Source organism: Ixodes scapularis, unplaced genomic scaffold (assembly GCF_016920785.2).
Source record: "Ixodes scapularis isolate PalLabHiFi unplaced genomic scaffold, ASM1692078v2 PGA_scaffold9__187_contigs__length_104089568, whole genome shotgun sequence".
In the NCBI taxonomy this organism is placed as follows: Eukaryota; Metazoa; Arthropoda; class Arachnida; order Ixodida; family Ixodidae; genus Ixodes; species Ixodes scapularis.
Genome location: NW_024609884.1, coordinates 1,806,713 through 1,829,297, shown reverse-complemented (window position 1 = coordinate 1,829,297; position 22,585 = coordinate 1,806,713). Strand labels below are relative to the sequence as shown.

Sequence of the window (22,585 nt, the reverse complement as noted above, 5' to 3'; positions counted from 1 at the left end):
CAATGTAGATAAACACATTCACAAACTTTTCATTTATTTTCGAATACAGTCGGCACAGGTGCACCCTCCCGCTTTGAATGTATGCTTTGCTTCCAAGCACGCAATTACGATATTCATACTTTTCCAAGTGTTTATCGCGGCAGGTTATCCCATTGAGTGCGCTTCTTACCAAGCACCGGTGCGCTGCGGGACAGCAACACACGCGGAGCTCGTTTCTGCGGGTATAGCTTCTCCGCAGCGCACTGGTGAGTGGTGAGATGTGCACTCAACGGGGCTAACCCGCCGCAATCAACACTTCCAAAAACGCGAATAGTGCAGTTCTTTTCAAAGCGAATATCAAATAGTGTATTATTTGGAAGTACTATTCGAAATTTCGAATATTCGCACAACCCTACTGGTAAGACAACTTTTAAGGGGGGGGGGGTTTGTAGGATCTACGGTCACAAGGAAGAAGAGGACGCAGGGATGCGCGAGAGGCACGCAAAAAAAATATAGATAGCACGAGAGTGAGCCAGTGTTCGGCCTTACCTACGGACGAACAACCTTCACGTTGATTTCCTTTTTTTTTTGTAAATATGTAAAATATAATATATTGTGGCGCTCGCGACTCCTCGCTTTCATAAGAACCCACAATTTGGTGACCCGGCATCTCGTACTCAAAAACACCGTCCTCATCCGTCAAGGGAAGTACCTCTTTAGCGTTCAAATCCTTGGAACCGCCCCATCACCCGACGCACATTCACGCAGTCAATCATGAGTCACTCAGAAGACAGCTCAGCAGCTGCCGCAGTTGCTTCAATAAATTTCAAACTGCCGGAATTCTGGTCGTCGGACTCGGAACTTTGGTTCTTGACCATCGAGTCCTCGTTCCGGAAGAATAAGATAACTTCACAACAATCCAAATTTGATCATGTCGTCTCGTCACTGCCCCAAACAGTGGCGGCGGTTGTCCGGGATATCCTGCGTGCACCCCCTCAAGATATGCCATACGACATGCTCAAGGCCGAGCTTATACGGCGTACGACGGAGTCCGAACAACGGCGACTTCAACAGCTTCTGACATCAGAGGAGCTTGGAGACAGGAAACCATCGGAGCTTCTTCGTCGTATGGAACAACTACTGGGTGACAAGGCAAATACCTTGGACGCAAGCATACTCCGAGAACTATTTCTCCAGAGACTGCCCACTCAAGTCCGCATGATTCTCTCCACCTCAGCAACAGACTCCGTCGAAACTCTAGCTCGAATGGCGGACCAAATCATGGACGTTAACACGCCCAGCGTTTGCCAACTAACTCGTCCAAACCCCTCACACCGAACATCTCTGTTGGATGAGACTCTTCCCCAGCTGCTGGAGTCTAACAAAGTACTGACATCGACTGTCGCACACCTCTCAGAAGACCTCAAGCAGCTGCGCCTGGACACTCGTCGTCCGACAACGCGTCAATTCTGCGACAGCCCACCACGACATCGTCGATCTAGGTCTGCAAACAGCAGCGGTACATGCTGGTACCACCGCACCTTTGGCAACCGTGCTAGAAGATGTGAGTCACCTTGCACGTTCCAGGAAAACAGGCAGGCCCGGCGCTGACGGCGGCCGGCGTTGCGGGCCACAGAACAAGCCGTCTATTCTTCGTGACTGACCGCACCACTAAGCAACAGTACCTCGTTGATACTGGTGCGGAAGTCAGCGTGATTCCACCAACAAAACAGGACCGACGGTGCCCCACAGAAACATCCCCCTTGCGAGCTGTCAACGGCTCCGCCATCAAGACCTATGGACAACGGTCGCTCACTCTCGACCTAGGTCTGAGGAGGACGTTTCGTTGGGTGTTTTATGTGGCTGATGTTCAGCAATCCATCCTGGGAGCAGATTTTTTACGCAATTTTGGCCTCCTTGTCGATCTGAGGAGAAACATACTCCTGGACGCGGGAACGCATCTCTACGTTCACGGAATCGCGTCCAAGACCGAGTCCCTCAACCTCACCATATCAACACCCATACTTGAGGCTCCATGGAACTCCCTTCTAGACAAATTTCCTCAGCTGCTGCGGTCATCCGACGCGAAAGAGCCAGCTAAACACACCATCACGCACCATATTGAAACAACTGGTCCCCCCGTATTTGCGAAACCTCGACGCCTCGCTCCTGATCGCCTCAAAATCGCCCGACAGGAGTTCGATCACATGATCGAACTAGGCATTGTACGTCCCTCAACAAGTGCTTGGTCATCGGCACTACACATGGTGCCAAAGAAATCTGGAGATTGGCGACCCTGCGGGGACTACCGGGCTCTCAACAATGTGACAGTCCCAGACCGCTATCCCATTCCACATCTTCAAGATTTCGGAGGTGCGTTGCACGGATCTAAAATTTTCACGAAAATCGATCTCGTAAAAGCGTACCATCAAATTCCCGTCGAACCTTGCGACATACCAAAAACAGCAATTGTAACACCTTTCGGCATGTACGAATACACCAGAATGCCTTTCGGCCTAAGAAACGCAGCGCAAACGTTTCAAAGGTTCATGGACCAGATACTTCGCGGACTACCCTTTTGTTTTGCGTATTTAGATGATATCCTGGTTTTCAGCACGGACCGTAAACAACACTTTCATCACCTCCACCAACTCTTCGCTCGCCTCAGCGAGTACGGAGTTGTCATCAACCCCGCTAAATGCGAGTTTGGCGTCTCAGAGCTCTCGTTTTTGGGGCACCAGGTCAATCACCTCGGTATATGCCCATTGCCGCAACGGATCGAAGCGATCAAGAAATTTCCGCAGCCTCCCACTACTACCAAGCTCAGAGAATTCCTGGGGCTTGTGAATTTCTATCGTCGCTTTATTCCTGCTTGCGCAGCCATACTCCAGCCGATCAACCAGCTTCTTGCAGGTTCGAAGCGCAAGAACGAGCAACTTACGTGGACAGAATCAGCTACTGAGGCATTCACAACCATCAAACAGGCTCTTTCCAAAGCAACCCTTTTGACTCGCCCCCGATGCGACGCCCCTACATCCATTATGGTTGACGCATCCGACACCGCAGCAGGCGCAGTTCTACAACAGCTCAAAGACAGTCAGTGGCATCCCGTCTCATTCTTCTCAAAAACATTTTCACCAGCCGAAACAAGATACAGTACTTTCGGAAGAGAACTGCTTGGGGTATACCTTGCCGTGAAATACTTCCGCCATTTTTTAGAAGGTAGACAGTTTTGCATATGGACCGACCACAAACCTCTTACATACGCATTTCAATCCAACAACTCTAACCATACGCCGCGGGAGATCCGTCATATGTCCTTTGTTTCCGAATTTACTACCGACATAAGGTTCGTTTCAGGCAAGGACAACCCCGTCGCCGATGCATTATCACGATTAAACATTAATGATATCTCTTCATCCCGACCAATAATCGATTTTGCGATTATCGCTCAAGCTCAACAAACGGACAAGGAGTTAAGTGAGCTCCGCTCATCACAAACGTCTCTTATACTACAAGAAGTCAACATTAACGGCAGCACTACAACGATAGTTTGCGACACATCTACAGGCACACCTCGACCGTACATTCCACCTCATTTCCGGCGCACAGTGTTTGATGCGCTGCACACACTATCCCACCCTGGCATACGTGCTACCCAGCGTTTGGTCACCGCGCGCTTTGTGTGGCCACGAATCAACGCAGACGTGAGGCGGTGGTCACAATCCTGCCTTCAGTGTCAAAAGGTAAAAGTTCATCGACACACCACCTCGCCTCACAATGTTTTTCCCCAACCTGACGCTCGCTTCAGCCATGTCCATATGGACATTGTGGGACCTTTACCATCATCGCAAGGCTTTCGATATATGCTCACATGCGTAGACCGTTTTACAAGATGGCCTGAAGCAATTCCCATCACACCCATAACAGCTGAAAATGTCGCCCACGCCTTCATTACCACATGGGTCAGTCGTTTTGGTATACCAGCTGCCATCACAACTGACCGTGGCCGACAATTTGAATCCTCTCTTTTCCGCCATCTTTCCCAGCTGTTGGGGGTCCACCACATTCACACAACAGCGTACCATCCGCAAGCCAACGGTATGGTTGAGAGACTGCACCGCCAACTGAAAGCAGCTCTCATCGCACAAGCCACGCATTCATCACGTTGGACTGAAGTTTTGCCCTTAGTACTCCTCGGCATTCGCTCTGCATTCAAAAAGGACCTGAACTGCACTACCGCTGAGCTCGTTTATGGCACGACCTTACGTTTGCCTGGTGAATTGATTGCACCTGCAACAGAGCCTGCAATTCCTGACATACAGGATTTTGCAAGCCGCCTACGACAGCACATGGCACAGCTACGACCCTGCCCCCCAAGAGCCACACAACCTTCTTCAATATTCACGAGTCCAGCATTGTCAAAATCTTCCCACGTCTTCATTCGGAACGATGCAGTAAAGCGATCACTTCAACCTCCATACAACGGACCATACGAAGTTCTACGCAGAGACGCCAAGCACATGACTCTGCTTATCAATGGTCGCACAGACACAGTGTCTATCGACCGACTGAAGCCTGCATTCCAGGAATGTCCGCAACCTTCCTCAAGCGTGGATCTCCTCACTGTGCCCCCAAGGAGTAACAGACTTCCAAAGAAAGTTCGTTTTCAAGAAACAGCGTAAAACTCAACGCTCGTCAAGCCGCTTCCTCTCTAGGGGGGGAGTATTTGTAGGATTTACGGTCACAAGGAAGAAGAGGACGCAGGGATGTGCGAGAGGCACGCAAAAAAAATATAGATGGCACGAGAGTGAGCCAGTGTTCGGCCTTACCTACGGACGAACAACCTTCACGTTGATTTCCTTTTTTTTTTGTAAATATGTAAAATATAATGTATTGTGGCGCTCGCGACTCCTCGCTTTCATAAGAACCCACAGGTTTATTGCCGCCCGCCCCCCCCCCCCCACCTTCGAATCTTCTAGTCATATGCATTAGTCTTTGACGCTGTGCCCCACATTCCGGTGCTCTGCTACCAAAAAGATTGCAGCGATGGAAGCGGCATTGGACCTTTTTTGTAGCGGGCAAAATGTTGGCTTGAGGCAGCCAATGACGTTTTTGGAGAAAAGGCCAACGTATAGCTTGTCGCTTCGATGCAAACAAAAAATGGTTGCTTCGCTACATAAATTCATCTTCGATAATGATTTAATACTGAAGCATATTGCCTATCATCTTTTGTAATAAGAATACATGGAACGCAAAGGGTTCCGTTTCCAATGACTATTAAGAAAAATGGTCAAAAAATGAAGCATGTCACACAATACTTCAGTCTTTAGTTTACTTTGTGTGTGAAATATTCCTGTAAAATGACAGAAAATGACCAGCATATCCGGCAAGACATATGTAAAAAAAAACATGTCCCCCAAGTTTTACGAACTGGCCAAAACTTTTATTCTTTATTCAGAGATTACCCCACAGTGCTCAAGGGCATTGGTGCCGAAGAAAAAAACAAATTTCACATTTTCACTGCACACTTGCAGCTCCGACATTTCAATGTTGTATCGTTTTAATAAAAATTTGGCACGTGTTTGTCTTGGCGTGGTGCTCTCCAATTTCAAAAGCATGATTGTTCTGTTTAGAAATATAATATGGTTCTTTTAAACGAGTTTCACCGTGAATTCCAGTTTTCTTTATTTTAAATATCGAAGACTGGAACTTTAAACGCAATTTTTTACTGCGGGCTGAGAGAGGTTCGCAATTCGGTCCATTCTTCATTTGAGTACAGCTGTCTGTTTGAGTACAGGCCATAAACAGTTGAGTACAGCCTGTACCTTCTCTTTGCATCTTCATTTGAGTACGGCCGTCTCTCCGTCCGTACCACTTCTTTGCAAATTTCTACGCAACTTATAGATGATTTCTAGACGACTTGCAAATTTCTATGCGACTTCTATGCCCAGACATTGTCCGTATATTAAGACGATGACAAGGCCAGTGCAGTTGACGAGCAATCGCTACGCATCGTTCGACGCTACGAGCGAGTGGGACCGACAAAACAGTGTCAAAAGAGTGACATCCTGGCATTTGTCATCTTTGTATACGTGTTCTTTGATTGGCTAAACTAATTGAGCACAGCGAATGCCCAGCGAGTGTTTTCGTGGTTGTGTCTGTTGGAGCCTTCCACTGCCTCGACTCGAGATGGAACAAACTCTACGGTAAGTAGAGACGCTGTCGAATGCATATTGGGGCCATTTTTTTTTCTCTCTAATTTTCTAAATATTAGAGTTGACCAGCAATAAAATATTCATTTAACAATTCCTGCAAAAAAAGTTGATTTTTAAAATTGTCATATTTACATCCACCATCTAGAGAGTAATTCCAAAAAGTTGCATCAGTCTACACTGCATAGTTAATTTTTTATAAATTATTTTCGGTCCACCGATGCCAAAAAAAAAAAGGTAGGGGTTGGAACACTGAACGCATTTTCTTCCATGCCACTTTTTTCGCATGAATTTCGCTTCAGGAAATTTTGTTATTACGTAGCTTGGATTCGTTTTTATGGGTTTTCCTGGGGTGAAATTTTAAGAGGAAGATAGCTATGAGATTAATTTTTTTTTTTTGTGTAATTTTTGATGCTAAAGAACTAACATTTTGGACAAAGGATGGGAATTTAAAAAACAGTATTTGTGTTTTTTTTGTCATGAAACTACATGTCATAATGTAGAAATATGGCTCCATAGCTATCTGCTCTGAACTGTCCTAAAGCAATATAACCCATGAAAACGACAAATTTATGAGTAATTTCAAAACAACAGTTTTCCTACGCAAACACGCCCACTTTCTTCTTGGAACATTTCCAATTTTTTTTGTAACTTCACCCAGGCTCACACAATTTGGCAGAAAAGTTCTCAACATCAACAAAAATGAGCCATGTAAAATTCGTTTAAATTAGACAAGTGGTTGAAACTTTCACGTTTTAAGTGGCCCAAACTTTCACGTGTAAAAGGGCAACTCCAGTGAAATTTCAATGTTGAGAAAACAATGCACTATTACATTGTATCTGAAAAGCCTACACTTAAAATTTGACGACGCGATCGCGCCTAAAAGTTGATTAAACCAGCCAACGAAGTCTGAGCGGCTTCACGGCTACCAAAATCCACCCAATCTAGCAGACGACGCACGCTGCAGTTCGGAAAATGAATGACATAGAAGCGTTTATTAGTAGTTTCGACGCTACGATCGCCCGTGATCCTAGAATCTTTGGAATTGATCCGAGTTGCCCTTTAGGCGTATCGCAATTCTTAGTCAAAATGGCACTTTGGCGCTCTACGTAGCACTCTTTGGTGCCTGGCACAAATGGTGCAGCACGTGACGAGAGAGGATCGGTAGACGCGTCTGCAACTTTATTTCTCGAGCAACAAAAGCAGGGGTCAAGTGTTTCGAAGCCCGCGTATCTACAACTTGCAGAGGAAAAACCGTGTGGGCAGGCGATCGTCCTGACTGGTGCTACTCCTCGTACTTCTTCGGATTAAAGACAATCTTGCGCGTCTTCAAGGTGGTCCACTTGAAGCGCTTCCAGTACCAGCTCACACCGATCAGCAGTATGAACATCATGGTGGACTGTAAGGGAACAGAAACACTGGGTCACGCCGGTACTATGGTTAACTCTAGTGACGGGTCGTCTGCATACCTTCTAGCACGATTAATTTTAACTAATCTGGCGTTACAGACGCATTACCCGCGTTTTAGCAGCTTTTTTTTTTTAGTTTATTAATTTTGGACAAGCCCCAGACCACCATTGTTTCTGACGTGTCTTGGGGCAATGCTTTGTCGAGCGTTTTCGCAGTTGGCCTGCCTCTGTTACGACGAGGCGAAAAGAAATTAGCGATTCCAAGATACAATGTTACAAAAGCGTTTGATGGCATCGATTTACCTACCTCCACCTGTGCAGGAAAGTGCTGCATGGTAGTATGCATTTTAAGGCAAACTTTTGAGATCAACAAAAACTTGTTTAGTTTTACGAGGATCCTGATAAAATAATGCCTACTGTCAAGACCGGTTATAACGAAACAGCCGCTACAGCGAAGTGATCACGATTTCCCATTCCCTTTTGCACCTCAATAAGCGAACCCGGTTATAACGAAATAGCGGCTACAGCGAAGAGATCACGACTTCCCATTCCCTTTTGCACCTCAATAAGCGAACCCGGTTATAACGAAATAGCGGCTACAGCGAAAAGATCACGACTTCCCATTCCCTTTTGCACTTCGTTAACCGAACCCGGTTATAACGAAACAGCGGGTATAGCGAAGGGATTTCGGACTCCCGTTGACTCCGTTATAACCAGTCTCGACAGTATATTGTCAAAATAGCACAATCGCATTTCAGTTACTCTCATTAACAACACTTCTCTGCTTTGAACCTAGTGGAGGGCAGGCAGAGTTACGGAAACTACGACAGAAGCCTCGTTAGACTTGGGGCAAGAATCCCAATTGGATGCTACGCAACGTCACGTTCTGGCACGTTTCAATCTCTTGCATCATTTTCAGTTTGCATTCTTCGTAACTTAAAGAGCTAATAACTCGGAAAACTAAAGACATCACGAAGTGGAGTGTAATAAAACAAAAAGTACCAGCTCCGAGTAATATTTCACTTCCTGAGCTGGTGCAGGTTGTTTTATAGCACTTGGATGTATAGTCACCAGCAAAAACTAGCGCAATATCCCGACGATAGGCTGCCTAAAATTGAAAGCAAATGTTATTTTGGTGAGCAATAAACAAAAGTAAAAAAAATGTGCTAGTTTTAGATATTGTGACCTGAAAAACTTGTGATCGGAGTGACTAAAGATGGCTGTCCTTTCCTTATCATGCATGGTTAAGGAACACCATTTCTGCCCATGTCGCACCATTGGGGCCATGGCCCTGCAATTGCTAGAGGTGGGCCATCTTTTGGTGTCTTTGGAAAAATTGCAAATCATGCCAAAAATAGGGTTGGGGCATCTCTCAGGCTGTTACGGTAATTCCAAATTACAAAGGAAATGGGCCCAGATGTGAAATATTCAACTTTGTTAAAAACAACTGTTTTGACATTTTCTTATTTAAAACAATAAAAAACTCTCAATCTCCATAAGGGCTAAATGGTTCAAATTGTCAAATTTGATCGCTATGCCAACGCTTCACAGTGCAAATGCAATTCTCAACAAACATATAAAAGCTGCCAGTGTTGTCCATCAGTACACGATGCAAAGAGTGAAATGGGGGCAAAACATGTTTGTACACATTCTGCACCATATATCATAGGCACCGACTACAAGGGGGGGGCTTTGCTTGGAGAGCTTCTACCGGACTCCGGGGATGGGGGGAGGCTCTGCTTGGAAAGCCCCCGCCTCGCCCCCCCCGCCCCGCCCCGCCCCGCCCCCCCGGAAAACTGGGGGCACAGCAAAGTTTACAGCAGGTGCAAAGCTAGCAGTGGCGAAAGGTGGACGATTAGATTATCATAGCGTTCCGCCAATGCTAGCTTTGCGCCCGCTGCACGAGCGATAATTCTGGTGAGCGTCCGAGTTCCCCACAAGCTTCGGGTCGTTCCAAAAAGAGTCGATTTAGTGGTTTTCAACGCCGCTTTCCAAGTTTCTAATTGCAACCACGTGTCTATTTCCACTAATTAAAAAGTTAATTAACGAAATTAAATAATTGGCAAACATCAGCCACCCACATAATGTCCCCCTGGCCATATAACTCGCCTGCCCGGACTGTATAAGTGCATCTTTTACAGATTTTTTGTACTAAATCTGTTCGAATTAAAACTGAGCACCAGGTGTGTGTGTATATTATAGATATATATATATATAATTGGAGTGAGAAAAGATTATTCATTCACTACATATATGACTAGACATAGTAGATCCAAATGTCTTTTGTAACCAGATCCACAGTATAAATAAAATATGAATCGCTGCACACTCTCGTCACACCATGGCACCCTGTCGGCTGAATGCTGAGACAGCATTTGTGTTCAGCATGCGGTTACAATATTTTAAAAAAACATTTTCTCTTCGAAACCACCACCATGAGGGTGATGCATTTGTCTCTTGCAAGTACCGATGCCCAAAAGCAAAAGTTGCCAATGGGTACCAGTACTTCTGTATGATTCCGATCGAGTTGAGCCTTTTCCATGTCAATGTAAAAAACTTCCAGCCTTTCAGGACCTCTAGGACGACCTCAAGGATGTCTTCTAAGATGACCACGAGGACGACGCCCAGAGAAATTCAGCCCTTCCACTCTGGTCAAAACCAGAGTGGAAAGGCCTGGAAAGGTTGCCGCCATCTACGAGCGACGCCGGACATCTTGTTGCTGCCGTCCAGAGTTTCGCGTCGACATTTATTTGGTGACGGACACAATACTGGGAAAACTAGCCTTTAACAGCTCCGCCTTAAAATAAATAAAGTGTGACTGGGTTCACCTTGATAAACATGCGCTTGCGCTCGTCGTGCTCAGGCTCGGTGCAGTACTTGAGGAAGGTGCAGACATCCTTGGCCATCTGGCTGGCCGTGGCGGGCGTGCCGTCAGAGTACTCCATGGCCTCGTTGTACAGGGCCTGGGCCATGCCGATGGCTCCACCCGGGAAGTAGGGGTTGTAGTACTGGCCCTCCTGGACCTTGACTCCGGCCGGAGGGTCGCAGTAGCCCATGAGCAGGGCAAACAGGTAGTCCTGCAGAAGGCCACCAGTTGGACCATTTGCCCCAAGGCCCCAGGCGACCATCAGCCCACTTCCAGCTGGATTATGGAACTGGTCCCAGCTGGAAATGCTGGGACCAGCTGGAATCCAGCTGGACTGCCTCATTTCCAGCTGGGACCAGTTCCATACTCCAGAGGGAAGTGGGGGGAGGGGGAGCGTACCTCGCCGCCGTGCCTGGCGTTGGTGATGAAGCTCAGGTCGGGGGGCAGGGACCCGTTGTTGGCGGCACGCGCCGCCTCGTCATTGGGGTAGGGTCGCGGGAAGTAGTCCGAGAGCTTACCCGGGCGCTCGAACATCAGTCCCTCCTCGTTGGGGCCGTCCAGGATCTGGACCTGCAAAGGGCGGCCGCACTCGCTTCCAAAACTGGCCTCTCAAGAACACCGTCCACAGCTAGTGCTGCCACATTCTAACCCCATTGTGAAAGTCTGGCTTGTGTACACCGTCCCCAGCCACATTTTAACACTTGTGCTGTCCATTGTGTATGGCTGGTGTTTTGTGCACTCTCCCTTCCAAGAACACCTCCCATCCCCAGCCAGTATTGCCACATTTTTACCCCATTGTGAAAGTCCGGCTCATGTTTTGTGCACTCCCGGCAGATGGCAGCACTGCCACCGCCTCCAGGTTATTTTCTGCTTTAATTCCAAATTTTCACCGAGAGAGACTGTCCTGGAAGAAAAAAAAATTCCTACTTGCTGAATTTGTCCGAGTGACCTAGTAAACAGATGTGGTAATGGCAAAATCATTGAAAAATTTAATGACGTCAGTACCTGAACAAGCGTGTTTTGGTGTCTGGTTTCACGAAGAGCTCCCGCGAAATACGCATATTAATTATCTAAAAGCACAGCTATCCAAAGCTTTTGGATACACGTACAGAATAACAAATCCAATATTGCTCTGGCTAAAGAAGCGTCATTCATTGTTCTAAACCCACCTTACATACGGCACTTTGGTTCGGGGCACCAGGACAATCGCAGATTATCCCCAGCTTTCAGTTGTGCAAAATAAAGTCCTATAATTACATCATTCGTGACATGCTAATGACAAATCAGACGTATTACCTTGATCCGGTGCAATTCTTGCAAAACAAATTAAGCCCCACGCAAAATTTCGAAAGGCCGAAGCCTAAAATAAGAACCAATGACGGTAAACAAAAACTCGACTACCAAATAACTACTCCTCTTAATATTTTGGAATGGGAATGAAACCATCTGAAACCCTTTTCACACATACAAAATAGATATTAAAAATAATGTTAACGAGGAAATTTTGATGACTAATTTAATTTCATAGGATGCCCTTGCACACAGTTTATTTACTTAGTTATTGCACATATTTGGACATAAGGTGACAATGTTTTCATTTCCTCCCGCAAGAATGCGTAAGATCGGTTACCACTTGATTCTCTTTTTTCCCCATGTGCTTCAGATTACAGTTAAAAAAAAAAATCCTGATGTTCATTATACCCGTTTAAAATCTGATTCGTGCAAAGTACCCCATGGATTGTAGTGTTTCTATATTGCCTATATATATCTATATTCTATATATATAGAAACTTCAGTGAATATGAAACAAAACGCCGGCTTACGGACCCCAAGTTTTGTTCAACTCTTGTGCAAACTACAGATTTTAAATATAATTTTTTTAATACATTTAATTAAAAAATTAATAGTATCGCATGGGTACAGTGGTGTCTTTCGAGGCTAAGATGTGTACCTGGAGTAGCTACATCTGGGGGATACACTGTTTCAGGTGCACAGGTTATGCAAATCTTTACTACACACAAACTGTCAAGTGGTACAACTGAAGCGCTACGGCTACTTTGGTTTCCACACATAGAACATATACTTCCGAGCAAACTTGCGGCACACTGCATTGTTGGAGCACCACGCAGTCTCATCATTCCACTGCAAATACTATTTGAAGATTCGTGCAGTGGCGTGTCCCAATAAAAAAAAAGTGATTCGAAATTTGCCTTTTTATTTCTCTGCAACGACTTGTTAACGTCTACAGCAAAGCGTATAATTAAATTTCAAATGTAATTTAGTTGTGCATCCTGCATGTGGAGATATGTAATGATGAAAAGAGCATGCGAAAAATAAATATTCCCACGCGAAAGTCGAGGTTCGATGTCCGGCTGCGGATATGCCTTTTGGTTCTTTCCGTAATGTCGCGTTCTGGTAAATTCGAGAGCCCGTTGCATATTCGAGATTGGAACGCTCTACGTGCACAACCTTCTACGCCGATCGTTCCGGAAGCCCACGCGTCTTGTGCCAATCCGGGATCAATCTTGCCCCGGCGGTCGATCCTGCTGTTTCGCCGACAACGACGCCTGCAACTTATCAGAATGTTGCAGTCTCGTAGAAACTAAATGTAACTTTATTGAACAAGTTTTACTGCCACATTTATGTTGTCGATTAGCACTCGCTAACTTTTATTTTATTTTTTTTAAGACACAACACGGTCGTGTATCTTTCCATCCTGGAAGGGCATTTACTCCTCAACACAAGGCTGCGTTGCGGCGGAGCCAAATACGCGAAATCGGGAGCATTACTCCGCGGGCGCAGCTTCTTTGCAGCGTTTTTGGTCACTTGTGCCTTGGATAGGCGATATAAAAAATACAAATTGCCCATTCTTTCAGCACTAAAATCGTTGCACTACCCCCTCAAACCGCTCGAACAAGCGACAAGTAATGATAAATAACCCAAAACTTCCGAGTACTATGTCGTGATTGGCGAGATGTGAAATCACAGGTCATTCAGAGCGATGCACAAAAGTGTTGAAACTTTGTGCAAGCTTGCCGTAGCAATCTGGCGCTGTAGCAACGACTGACCTATTGGTTCTTGTTCTGATGAAATGAAATGAGCTTTTGGAGTAAATTTGGTAAAATGTAGCACGATGCAGCAGGGTTCACATCAGCATTCACATCACCGATCCTCAGATACAACATCAGTGGGAGAGGAGCCACCTCCCTTCCACTAAGTCTTTTCTCCTCCCCCCCCCCCCCCCCTCCGACTATACTTGCGAGCGCCCACACGGCCGACATTCAAAAAAAGAGCAGATGCAATCAAGCTGCCCAGCTGCTCGTCAATTCCCAAGCCATATTCTCCTGCCACTTTGTGTTCTTTCGAAAGATGGTTCTGTTGGTAGCAGAACATCTGTGCCCCGCCATTCCGAGGTGACCGAAATGCACTGGAACATAATACAGTATAGACCACTTACAACGTAACCGCTTATAGTGCAGGACCGGGTATAATGCGGCTTTTTAAAACCACCGGTTCGCCTCCCATAGAACTCCATGTAATTACATACCGCTTAAAATGCAGGCGCGCGGAGGGAAATACCGGTTATAGTGCGGTTTCTCGAACAGCCCGCCGACCGCGCCGACACTAGATAACGGCGCTAGCCGCGAGCGGCACTCGCGGGGCAAGGAGGTTGCTCGAAAAAGCGGGGAGAAGCGAAGAGGAAGGCTTCAGTTGCCATAGCGAGGGAGGGACGCATGCACGTGTCGTTCACGTGCGTGCGTGCGTGCGTCCCTCCGCTGTGTTGGAAACAACCGCAACGACAGACCAATCGCAGGTCGAGGAGAAGTGTTCGCGCGCGTTGCATGCCGGTCGCGGGCCAGCTGCTTCTATCCGCGAACATGGCGTCGGTTGTGATCGTCGTCGTAGACGGCATGGTGGAACATCATCGTTCCGCATAAAAGCGCTATCCTTGACTGTGAATTTTTGTTGTGTGTCGCTATGATAACCCAGCACGTACTAGAAGGGAAGATCCACCTACTCGTGCGGCGATCTTGTGGCGGCACTCTCAAGACGGCAGAAACGCCCGTGTCGTCGTGTTTACTTCGACTACAGTGGTGCTTTCTAAGCATTTGTGTTTTCGAACATCGCCCGGATTTCTTATTTGGAGCATTTCATGCCTGTGCTCAAGTTGAAGGTATTACTGGCGTGTACCGTATAAAGGATGCGAATTTTCACGCGTTTTCATCGCCGGAGAAAAGTGATTAGGGTTAGCATTCCCGAACGCTCGCAACGTCCGTCCGCAGCCCGCGACGCCGTTAAAAGGCTGCGCCAGGCAAAACTTGCTTATTTCTTTCAAAATGTGTGACACACTTGAGAGAGAAGTGTCCTAGTCTGATGAAATAGACTTTCCTCAAATTAAGCTTTATTTTTCATCTAACATAAAAAATAAATTGTTTTACAAAGGTAAGTTGTCTGATGGCATGTATTTTGGCCTGAAAAATTGATGTTTTGGTTATAGCGCGGTACCGCTTATAGTGCGGATTTTCGCGACTCCCGCGGCATACGTTATATGCGGTCTACACTGTACTCTCGAAATTTGGGCTAGTTGGTGAAGTATGTTTACGAGTAAAACAGCGCAAACGAGGACACAGGACAGAGAAGACGCACTCAGGCGGAGCGCTGACTGTCAACTGTTTATTTTGAAAGAAACGCCCACGGCGTGGTCACACCAAACAAAAATTACATCACGAGACATGACTGTCACAAGTTGAAGCCCCTCAAATTGCCAACTCACAATCATAAAGATCTATCGAAGCTGACAGAGTTGTCTTTGAACTTGGAAATGTAAAAGGCCTCAGTTATCTCCCTAGTTTGTTGCTGGCTGCGTCGTCCCAGGACCGTGGTATCTTCCAAAACTGGAGAGCAACCACATCTGTCGCAGTGAACCGCCACATTCCCTGACGGAGATGCCCTAATCGATCACGTTTGTTCACGTAATCTATCATTAATGCAGCGACTGGTCTGGCCGATGTAAACTTTTTTACAAGTCAGGGGAATACTGTAGACCCCCCCCATGCAAGGGACAAATTTGTTTTTATGCTGCCTAACACATGCGGCCATGGCAACCGATCCCCTCTCCACCCTCGCACATAAACGTCCCAGCTTGGCCGGTGCTGAGAAAACGGCAGGAACATTTTGGCGTTGTGCTACTTTCTTTAACCTATGCGCCGCCTTATGGATATTCCCCTGACGTGTAAAAACGTTTACATCGGCCAGACCGGTCGTTGTGTTAATGATAGGTCACGTGTTCGATTAGGGCATCTCCGTCAGGGAATCTGGCGGTTCACTGCGACAAATGTAGTTTCTCTCCGGTTTTGGAAGATACCACGGTCCTGGCAAGACACAGTCACCAACGAACTAGGGAGATAACTGAGGCCTTTTACATTTCCAAATTCAAAGACAACTGTGTCAGCGCGCCTTCGGCAGATCTTTATGATTGTGAGTTGGCATTTTTGAGGGGCTTCAACTTGTGACGATCATGTGACAGTCATGTGTTATGATGTAATTTTTGTTTGGTGTGACCACACCGTCGGGCGTTTCCTTAAAAATAAACAGTTGACAGTCAGCGCTCCGTCCGTGTGCACCTTCTCTGTCCTCTGTCTTGTTTGCGCTGTTTTACCCATAAACATGCACTGGAAGACGTCTGGTCGACTCCACGGTCGTGGGAGGTGCGCTTACCGACTCGGCTTCGGCCTTGGCTTCGGCTTCGGTGTGGGACACGCCCACCAGGTTGCGGTAGGCAATGTACTTGAGGCTGTGGCACGCCGCACACACCTGCTTGTAGACCTCGTAGCCCCTCCGGATGCTGCGCACATTGCACAAACATACGCTCACACGGACGCTCGCACAAATGCACGGCAGTGGGCACAACTCCTGTTTAAAAAAAACTAAAAACTAACTAAAACAAACAAGTGCCAGATTCAGGATATGGGTATTGCACAAACGTACGCTCCCACGGATGTTCCCTGCACAAGTGCAGGCAGTGGGTGCAACTCCCCTTTCAAAAAAACTAAAACAAACAACTTTACTCTGAGCAAGTGCCAGATTTAGGTTATGGTTATGAATGTGTAACATACCCTTTGGGGGGTACACATCATGCCTTACAAAAAAAAAAACCTTTTGGATTATTTAATGAGAGTTTAATCTATTGACCCATTATGGTACAACCATGGGTCATCTTACTTTTATCACCCATTATACTCTGTAGTACAATAACAAGATAATAATAAGAATAATAATAAGACAATAATAATAATAATGTCTTATTCTAGATGGTGAGTGAGAGCTTGCTTGAGGGTCAGTGACAAAATGGAAACCAAGTGCAGTTATATGATGTACACAGGCAGTGATGTTATAATAAAAATAATATTGATTTAATGAGCCCCAAAACAAACAAAATAGTCTATAGACTAGTGTACCTCGCCAAAGAACACTTCAAATAAACAAAATATATTAACGATCACACTCAACACGCAAGATACCAAACCAAAATGAAAATAAAAGTAAAAAGCAAATTACTTCCAGGGGGGACACTATCCCTCAAAAAAAAAAAAAATCCGAAAAAAAAAAAAAAAGAAAGTTGGTTTTAAAAAAAATGTTATATTTATATCCATCAACATCTAAGGGAGTATACCCAGAAAATTCAATTAATTTACACTCCACAGTTAATTTTTTATAAATTATTTTCGGTCCACTGGCACTAAAGAAAAGATAGGGGTTGGAGACTTAAGTAGAAATTTCTATTTGCTCCGTTCCACTTTTTGGCATAAATTTCACTTTAGGAAAACTATTGTTTGTTAATGACACAAGAGGAAAGACTTTTGTTTTTCCTAACTGGAATTTCATGGCCAATGCAACTGTGGAATTGCTTTTTTTTACTTTGTGGACGTCTTTTAGAAAAGACGTCAAGATTTTGTCGACGACACAAAAGGTAAAACATTTATTAGATTTTTCACTGCAACGTTAGCATAAAAGAAATAACTTTTTTTTAAAATTTTGTTTCAGAGTTGCACTTTCTAGGCATAAAGGCCCGTTCACACTCTTGCGACCGAGCAAGACCGAGAAAGACCAGACCGGTTTTTAAGCCTCTTGCGATTTCTTAGGACCAGCTCCGCTGCAGCGCAACCGGTGCTAAAAAGTCGCAAAAGGCTTAAAAACCGGTCTGGTCTTACTCGGTCGCAAGAGTGTGAACGGCGCTTTATGCTGCACATCTAGCGAAGAAAAAACGTTTGGTATCGTATTAGGTTTGAAACAACAGTTTTCCTAAACAAAGTGATTCAAGGAGGTGGGTAGACCTCAAGGCAGCTTGCTTTGACGTCTACCCACTATCAGAGCCAATCAGAGCTCGGAATTCTGACGGCACAACCATTCATGCAAAATGAAGCAGACGAACACTCGCTCTGCATAGGGTACGGCAAGTCGTCTGCTTCTTTTGTAGTGGTTACGGTGACATCAGATTGCCGAGCTCCGATTCATGGATTGTGGGCAGACCTCAAGGCAGCTTGCTTTGAGGTCTACCCACTATCAGAGCCAATCAGAGCTCAGCATTCTGACATCACAACAACCCATGCAACAGAAGCAGACGAACACAACCCATGCAAAATGAAGCAGACGAACACTCGCTCTGCATAGGGTACGGCAAGTCGTCTGCTTCTTTTGTAGTGGTTACGGTGACATCAGATTGCCGAGCTCCGATTCATGGATTGTGGGCAGACCTCAAGGCAGCTTGCTTTGAGGTCTACCCACTATCAGAGCCAATCAGAGCTCAGCATTCTGACATCACAACAACCCATGCAACAGAAGCAGACGAACACAACCCATGCAAAAGAAGCAGACGAACGCAACCTATGGAAAAGAAGCAGACGGCAACCACCCATGCAAAAGAAGCAGACGAACTTGTGCACTGCATAGGGTACGGCGATCAGGTCACCCACCTGGCATGGTCCAAAGAGCTGAGCCAGTGTTCGCTGTGGGGCCACGGAAGCTTGGCCGGGTGTAGCTCAAGGTCACCGGCCTTGACAGATTCGTTGAGCGCGTAGATCACGCCGGCAACGCCGGCACCCACCGCGCCGACGGTGCCCAAGAGCTGCGGACGCCGAAAGATAGGTCAGTGCTTGAAGGTGAACTCATCACTAGGGGTGTCACAAACCGGTCGAGGTTCGAGTTCAACCAGGTTAAACTTTTCCGAACTTCTTGCGAAAAGTTAGACAAATGTTCGACTTGGGTTCAACTGCTATGCGCATGTGCGACGGGCTGGCCAGTTGGCTGGCCAGTTGGCTTCGGACTGGATGGTGACGGCTAAGGGACGAATTAAGTGCGGTACTGATTGGTTATTTCACTTAATACAGTACAGAAAAGTAAGTTATTAACTTCTTCAGTCATTAGAATCAGCTTCTCTTTAAACTGCAACTGTTCATAAAATTAAAAAAAAAAAAAAACCTTTGCATAAAAAAAAAAACTTCTAACATAGACATGCTTGTATCAAGGTCTGGCCACACTGTTCACAAAGTCGAACTTGGTTAAAAGTTCGAAGGTTCGTTGAACCGTTTCGAACTCCAAAAGTTTTACCTAAAAATCCAGTTCGACAAATGTTCGCTACACTCCTAATCACGAGTGCTTCCATCGCGCAACTACTCAGCCGCACATGATTGTAAACCTGAGACTGGGGCAGAAAAGGGAACACAACAGAAGGTAGTAAAAGAGGAGGCAACGTCTCAACGTCCTTCTGTTGTGTTCTCTTTTCTGCCCCAGTCTCAGGTTTACAATCATGTTCAACTTACACCGCTCGCCTGCACTCTGACTATTTTTTCGTTTCTCAGTCGCGAGAGCTAAGTTTACTTACCACTTTCTTGCCACCACTCAGCGGCGTGGTGTACGTCGATGCATGCGCCTAAAAAAAAAAAAAAAAAAATACCGGCGTTTAATTATTGCCGAGTAGTCGCTCGAAGAGGTTTCCTAGCGTTATGTAAGACGGCAGCGAACACTAACACACCAAATGCACTATTTCCTTACGCAATGGGGAACCGTAACCTTCAAAAATTCATCAAAAGGTTGTCCTTTAAGCGTCCGACCTATTCCTGGGCACGTTTACGCCGAGATCACTCGCGGTCGCTACACCAACAACGGCTGCGACCAGAAACCACACGTTTGTCCCGTTTTCCCGATATCTCTTCAACTGGATCCCAGATCATTCGCGTGCACTGGTACCACGATGTGTCGGCGCGACGTACGACACTTTCTCGAGTTTGAATGGGCAGGAAGGGAAGTCTTCGTATGGAGACGATACAACGTCGCCCTAAGGTTCGTGCTCGGCCGCTCCGACAGTAACACGGGAAGATGTATAGCGATATATGTTTGTCGTACCTTGCTGAGCAGGGATCCTGGCTGTAGTCGAAGTAAACAGCATTTGCCGAACCTCCCGACGACCGCAGCCATTCTGCTGGGGGGCAGCTAGGGGCAGCAGAGGACGTTCACGTTGCAAACGAGATTTAACGCGAGCTTCTACGAGAGTGGCAGAGTGGAATGTGGGGCTATGATGTGGGGAGTAGAGATCAGTGGTGGGGAGCCACGCTATGCCCCTATGCCTGTCAGCTCCGAGCACTGGCCAGCGGAAGGGAGAGGGCAAATAGTACGTGTGGTTGCCGTGCGGTGGAACCACCTAGGCGTACAAACGTGCCGTGTAGTGAAGCCAACGATCTCTTCCGTAGAAGGTTCAATAATGTCGCCCCAGCAGCACCGACCAAGGAGGTTAGAAGTACTAGGAGGGGGCACGTTGCAATATTGGTGAAGCCTAGTCATAAAAAGTTTAAACGATTTTGTGCCCAGCGTGACCGCAGATCTCTCTGGCGATTGGTGCGCGTGACACGTCACGTGTGAGATGGATGGTTGATTGTAGAAGGACTCCTTGCAGGCTTGCGCGCGCTCCGTCCGGTAGGTTTTATCAGGTCGAAGTCTAGACTGTGGTGTATTCTAGTACCCCACAACAAGACGAACTCTAGCTACGGTCACGTGATGTGGTCACGTTGGCATGGTAAGTGAGGAGAGTAAGGAGGAAAATGAGAAAGAGGCGAGGCGTCAAGGGAGCATGGCTTGTGGAGGCTACGCGGCCGACGTCATGCCCTCTCCTACCCTTCTATTCTCCATGGCACCGACAGCAAGAAATCTAAATGTTTTTGACTGACAGCTCGGGACCAGCTCGCCGTTTTCAACGGAATATTACTTCTTATTGTCCTACCTTTTCACCCGCACACGACCCGGCGCCAACTATTTCTAGGTGCGCGATGCAAGGTGACCGCCAAAGCCCCAAACTGCCGCCAAAGCAGACGGTCAAGCGGCCAAGCGTTCTCCGCGTTCGCGCTGCAAAAGCGAAGCCTGGCCGTGCTTGTTTCGTAGTTTCGTATTTTGTCTCAGCGAAACTCGTTTGAATCAGGGCGGTCACTTTTAGAACAGTTTTCGGCATGTTGTTAAAAAAACGTATATATGATATATCTTCAATAATAAGGTAAATACAACATGCTAGAAAAATAGACAAAACGAACGTCCACCAGGCGGCGCTACCTAGCTGAACGTGCGTGTTGTGAGGTGAAGCATCGGGCCTGGACACGTCCTGGAGAGAAGCTGACAGGCATAGTGTAACTTATATAGGAGGCACTGGGGGAGCACTCTATCTTCCACCGTGGTGGGGAGCGTGGAAAGCAACCGGAGCAACAACGTTGGTGAGCGGTGAATGGAAAAAAAAGGCACAGTCGGGGACAAAAGTCCCCAGGACGGGCGAAATGCGACTGAAAAAGTATTATATCTAGTGCTTCAAACTGAAACGTATTGCTCTGCCATCTGCCGGCGGATCGCCTCGTTTGGAGATCACACAACAGCGCATGCGCGTCCTACTGTGTCTGCAAAGGCGTGTGTTTTCCCCAAGGAGGATAGAGGGTAGGAGAGGGCATGACGTCGGCCGCGTAACCTCCACAAGCCATGCTCCCTTGACGCCTCGCCTCTTTCTCATTTTCCTTCTTACCCTCCTCACTTACCATGCCAACGTGACCACATCACGTGACCGTAGCTAGCCTTCGTCTTGCTATGGGGTACTAGAATGCACCACAGTCTAGCCTTCGATCTCATAAAACCTACCGGACGGAGCGCGCGCAAGCCTGCAAGGAGTCCTTCTACAATCAACCATCCATCTCACACGTGACATGTCACGCGCACCAATCGCCGGAGAGATCTGCAGTCACGCTGGGCACAAAATCGTTTAAACTTTTTATGACTAGGCTTCACCAATATTGCAACGTGCCCCCTCCTAGTACTTCTAACCTCCTTGGTTTTCCCGCTTCGGAGATAGCGCTTGCGGCTGACGAGCGTCTGCTGCACATTCCGAAGCTGGAGATATACCGCCTGCTGCGGCATTGCGCCGCATTTCGCCGTGTCAGCGCAAATTGCTTTTATAACCAGGTGAGCTGCCGTGATTTCTTTGCTTCATAGGTGCCATGTCAGTAAGCGCGCCCGATTCCGAGTTAGGCGCCGCGCCGAAACACACATGTTTGCAGGCACAGAGTAGGACGCGCATGCGCTTTTGTGTAATCTTCAAACTAAGCGACCCGCCGACAGATGGCAGGACAATACGTTTCAGTCGCAGCTTCAACGTTACTGGCCCTAGAGCAGAGTAGCGCAATCGAGAACGCCATCTCTCGGCGACTAGCGGCAAACGCCCGAGGGTTCCAACTCCGGTCACAAATGCATGGGGAACGTGAGAAAATCGCCGTTTCTTGAATATTTTGGGGGTGTACGGAACGACAATAGTTTTGGACATAATAAAGGAACTGTTTATAATAATTTGTGCTAAGTTGTGTGCCATGTAATAACGTAATTTGTTTAAAAAAAAATGCCTGAGCGGCATCGTGCAGCAGACGACGTGGTGACGTCACACCGTTCACGTGACCCGCTCCAGCCAATCCATAAAGTCCATCTCCGCTGCGCAAAACAATCGTCTGCTTCAAACGCCATTGCCTTGGAAATTGCCTTCTCAAAATTTTCACATGCGTCCAATATTATTAAAACTTTGATAAAGTGTTTAGTACTTT

At 46.8% G+C, this 22,585-nt stretch overlaps 1 protein-coding gene across 1 annotated transcript; it reads right to left on the bottom strand.

The window, feature by feature from the left end:
• Positions 1-7,355: 7,355 nt before the first annotated feature.
• LOC115314764 (cytochrome c1, heme protein, mitochondrial) lies at positions 7,356-20,306 on the bottom strand. Its single transcript, XM_040221741.3, has 7 exons — positions 19,872-20,306; positions 19,351-19,398; positions 18,443-18,594; positions 16,188-16,314; positions 10,869-11,039; positions 10,432-10,680; positions 7,356-7,593 (listed from the first exon to the last, which is right to left on the bottom strand). Exons 1-7 carry the CDS (start codon positions 19,941-19,943, stop codon positions 7,480-7,482), a joined length of 933 nt encoding a protein of 310 aa, XP_040077675.1. The 5' UTR covers positions 19,944-20,306; the 3' UTR covers positions 7,356-7,479.
• Positions 20,307-22,585: the final 2,279 nt, after the last annotated feature.

Excerpts from the sequence above, each read along its gene's own strand:
- LOC115314764 (XM_040221741.3), bottom strand. The coding sequence starts at position 19,943 with ATGGCTGCGGTCGTCGGGAGGTTCGGCAAATGCTGTTTACTTCGACTA. Across the intron at positions 16,315-18,442 it reads AGCTCTTTGGACCATGCCAG|CATCCGGAGGGGCTACGAGG; the intron begins GTGGGTGACCTG and ends CAATGTGCGCAG. Across the intron at positions 7,594-10,431 it reads GCAAGCGCATGTTTATCAAG|TCCACCATGATGTTCATACT; the intron begins GTGAACCCAGTC and ends GTTCCCTTACAG.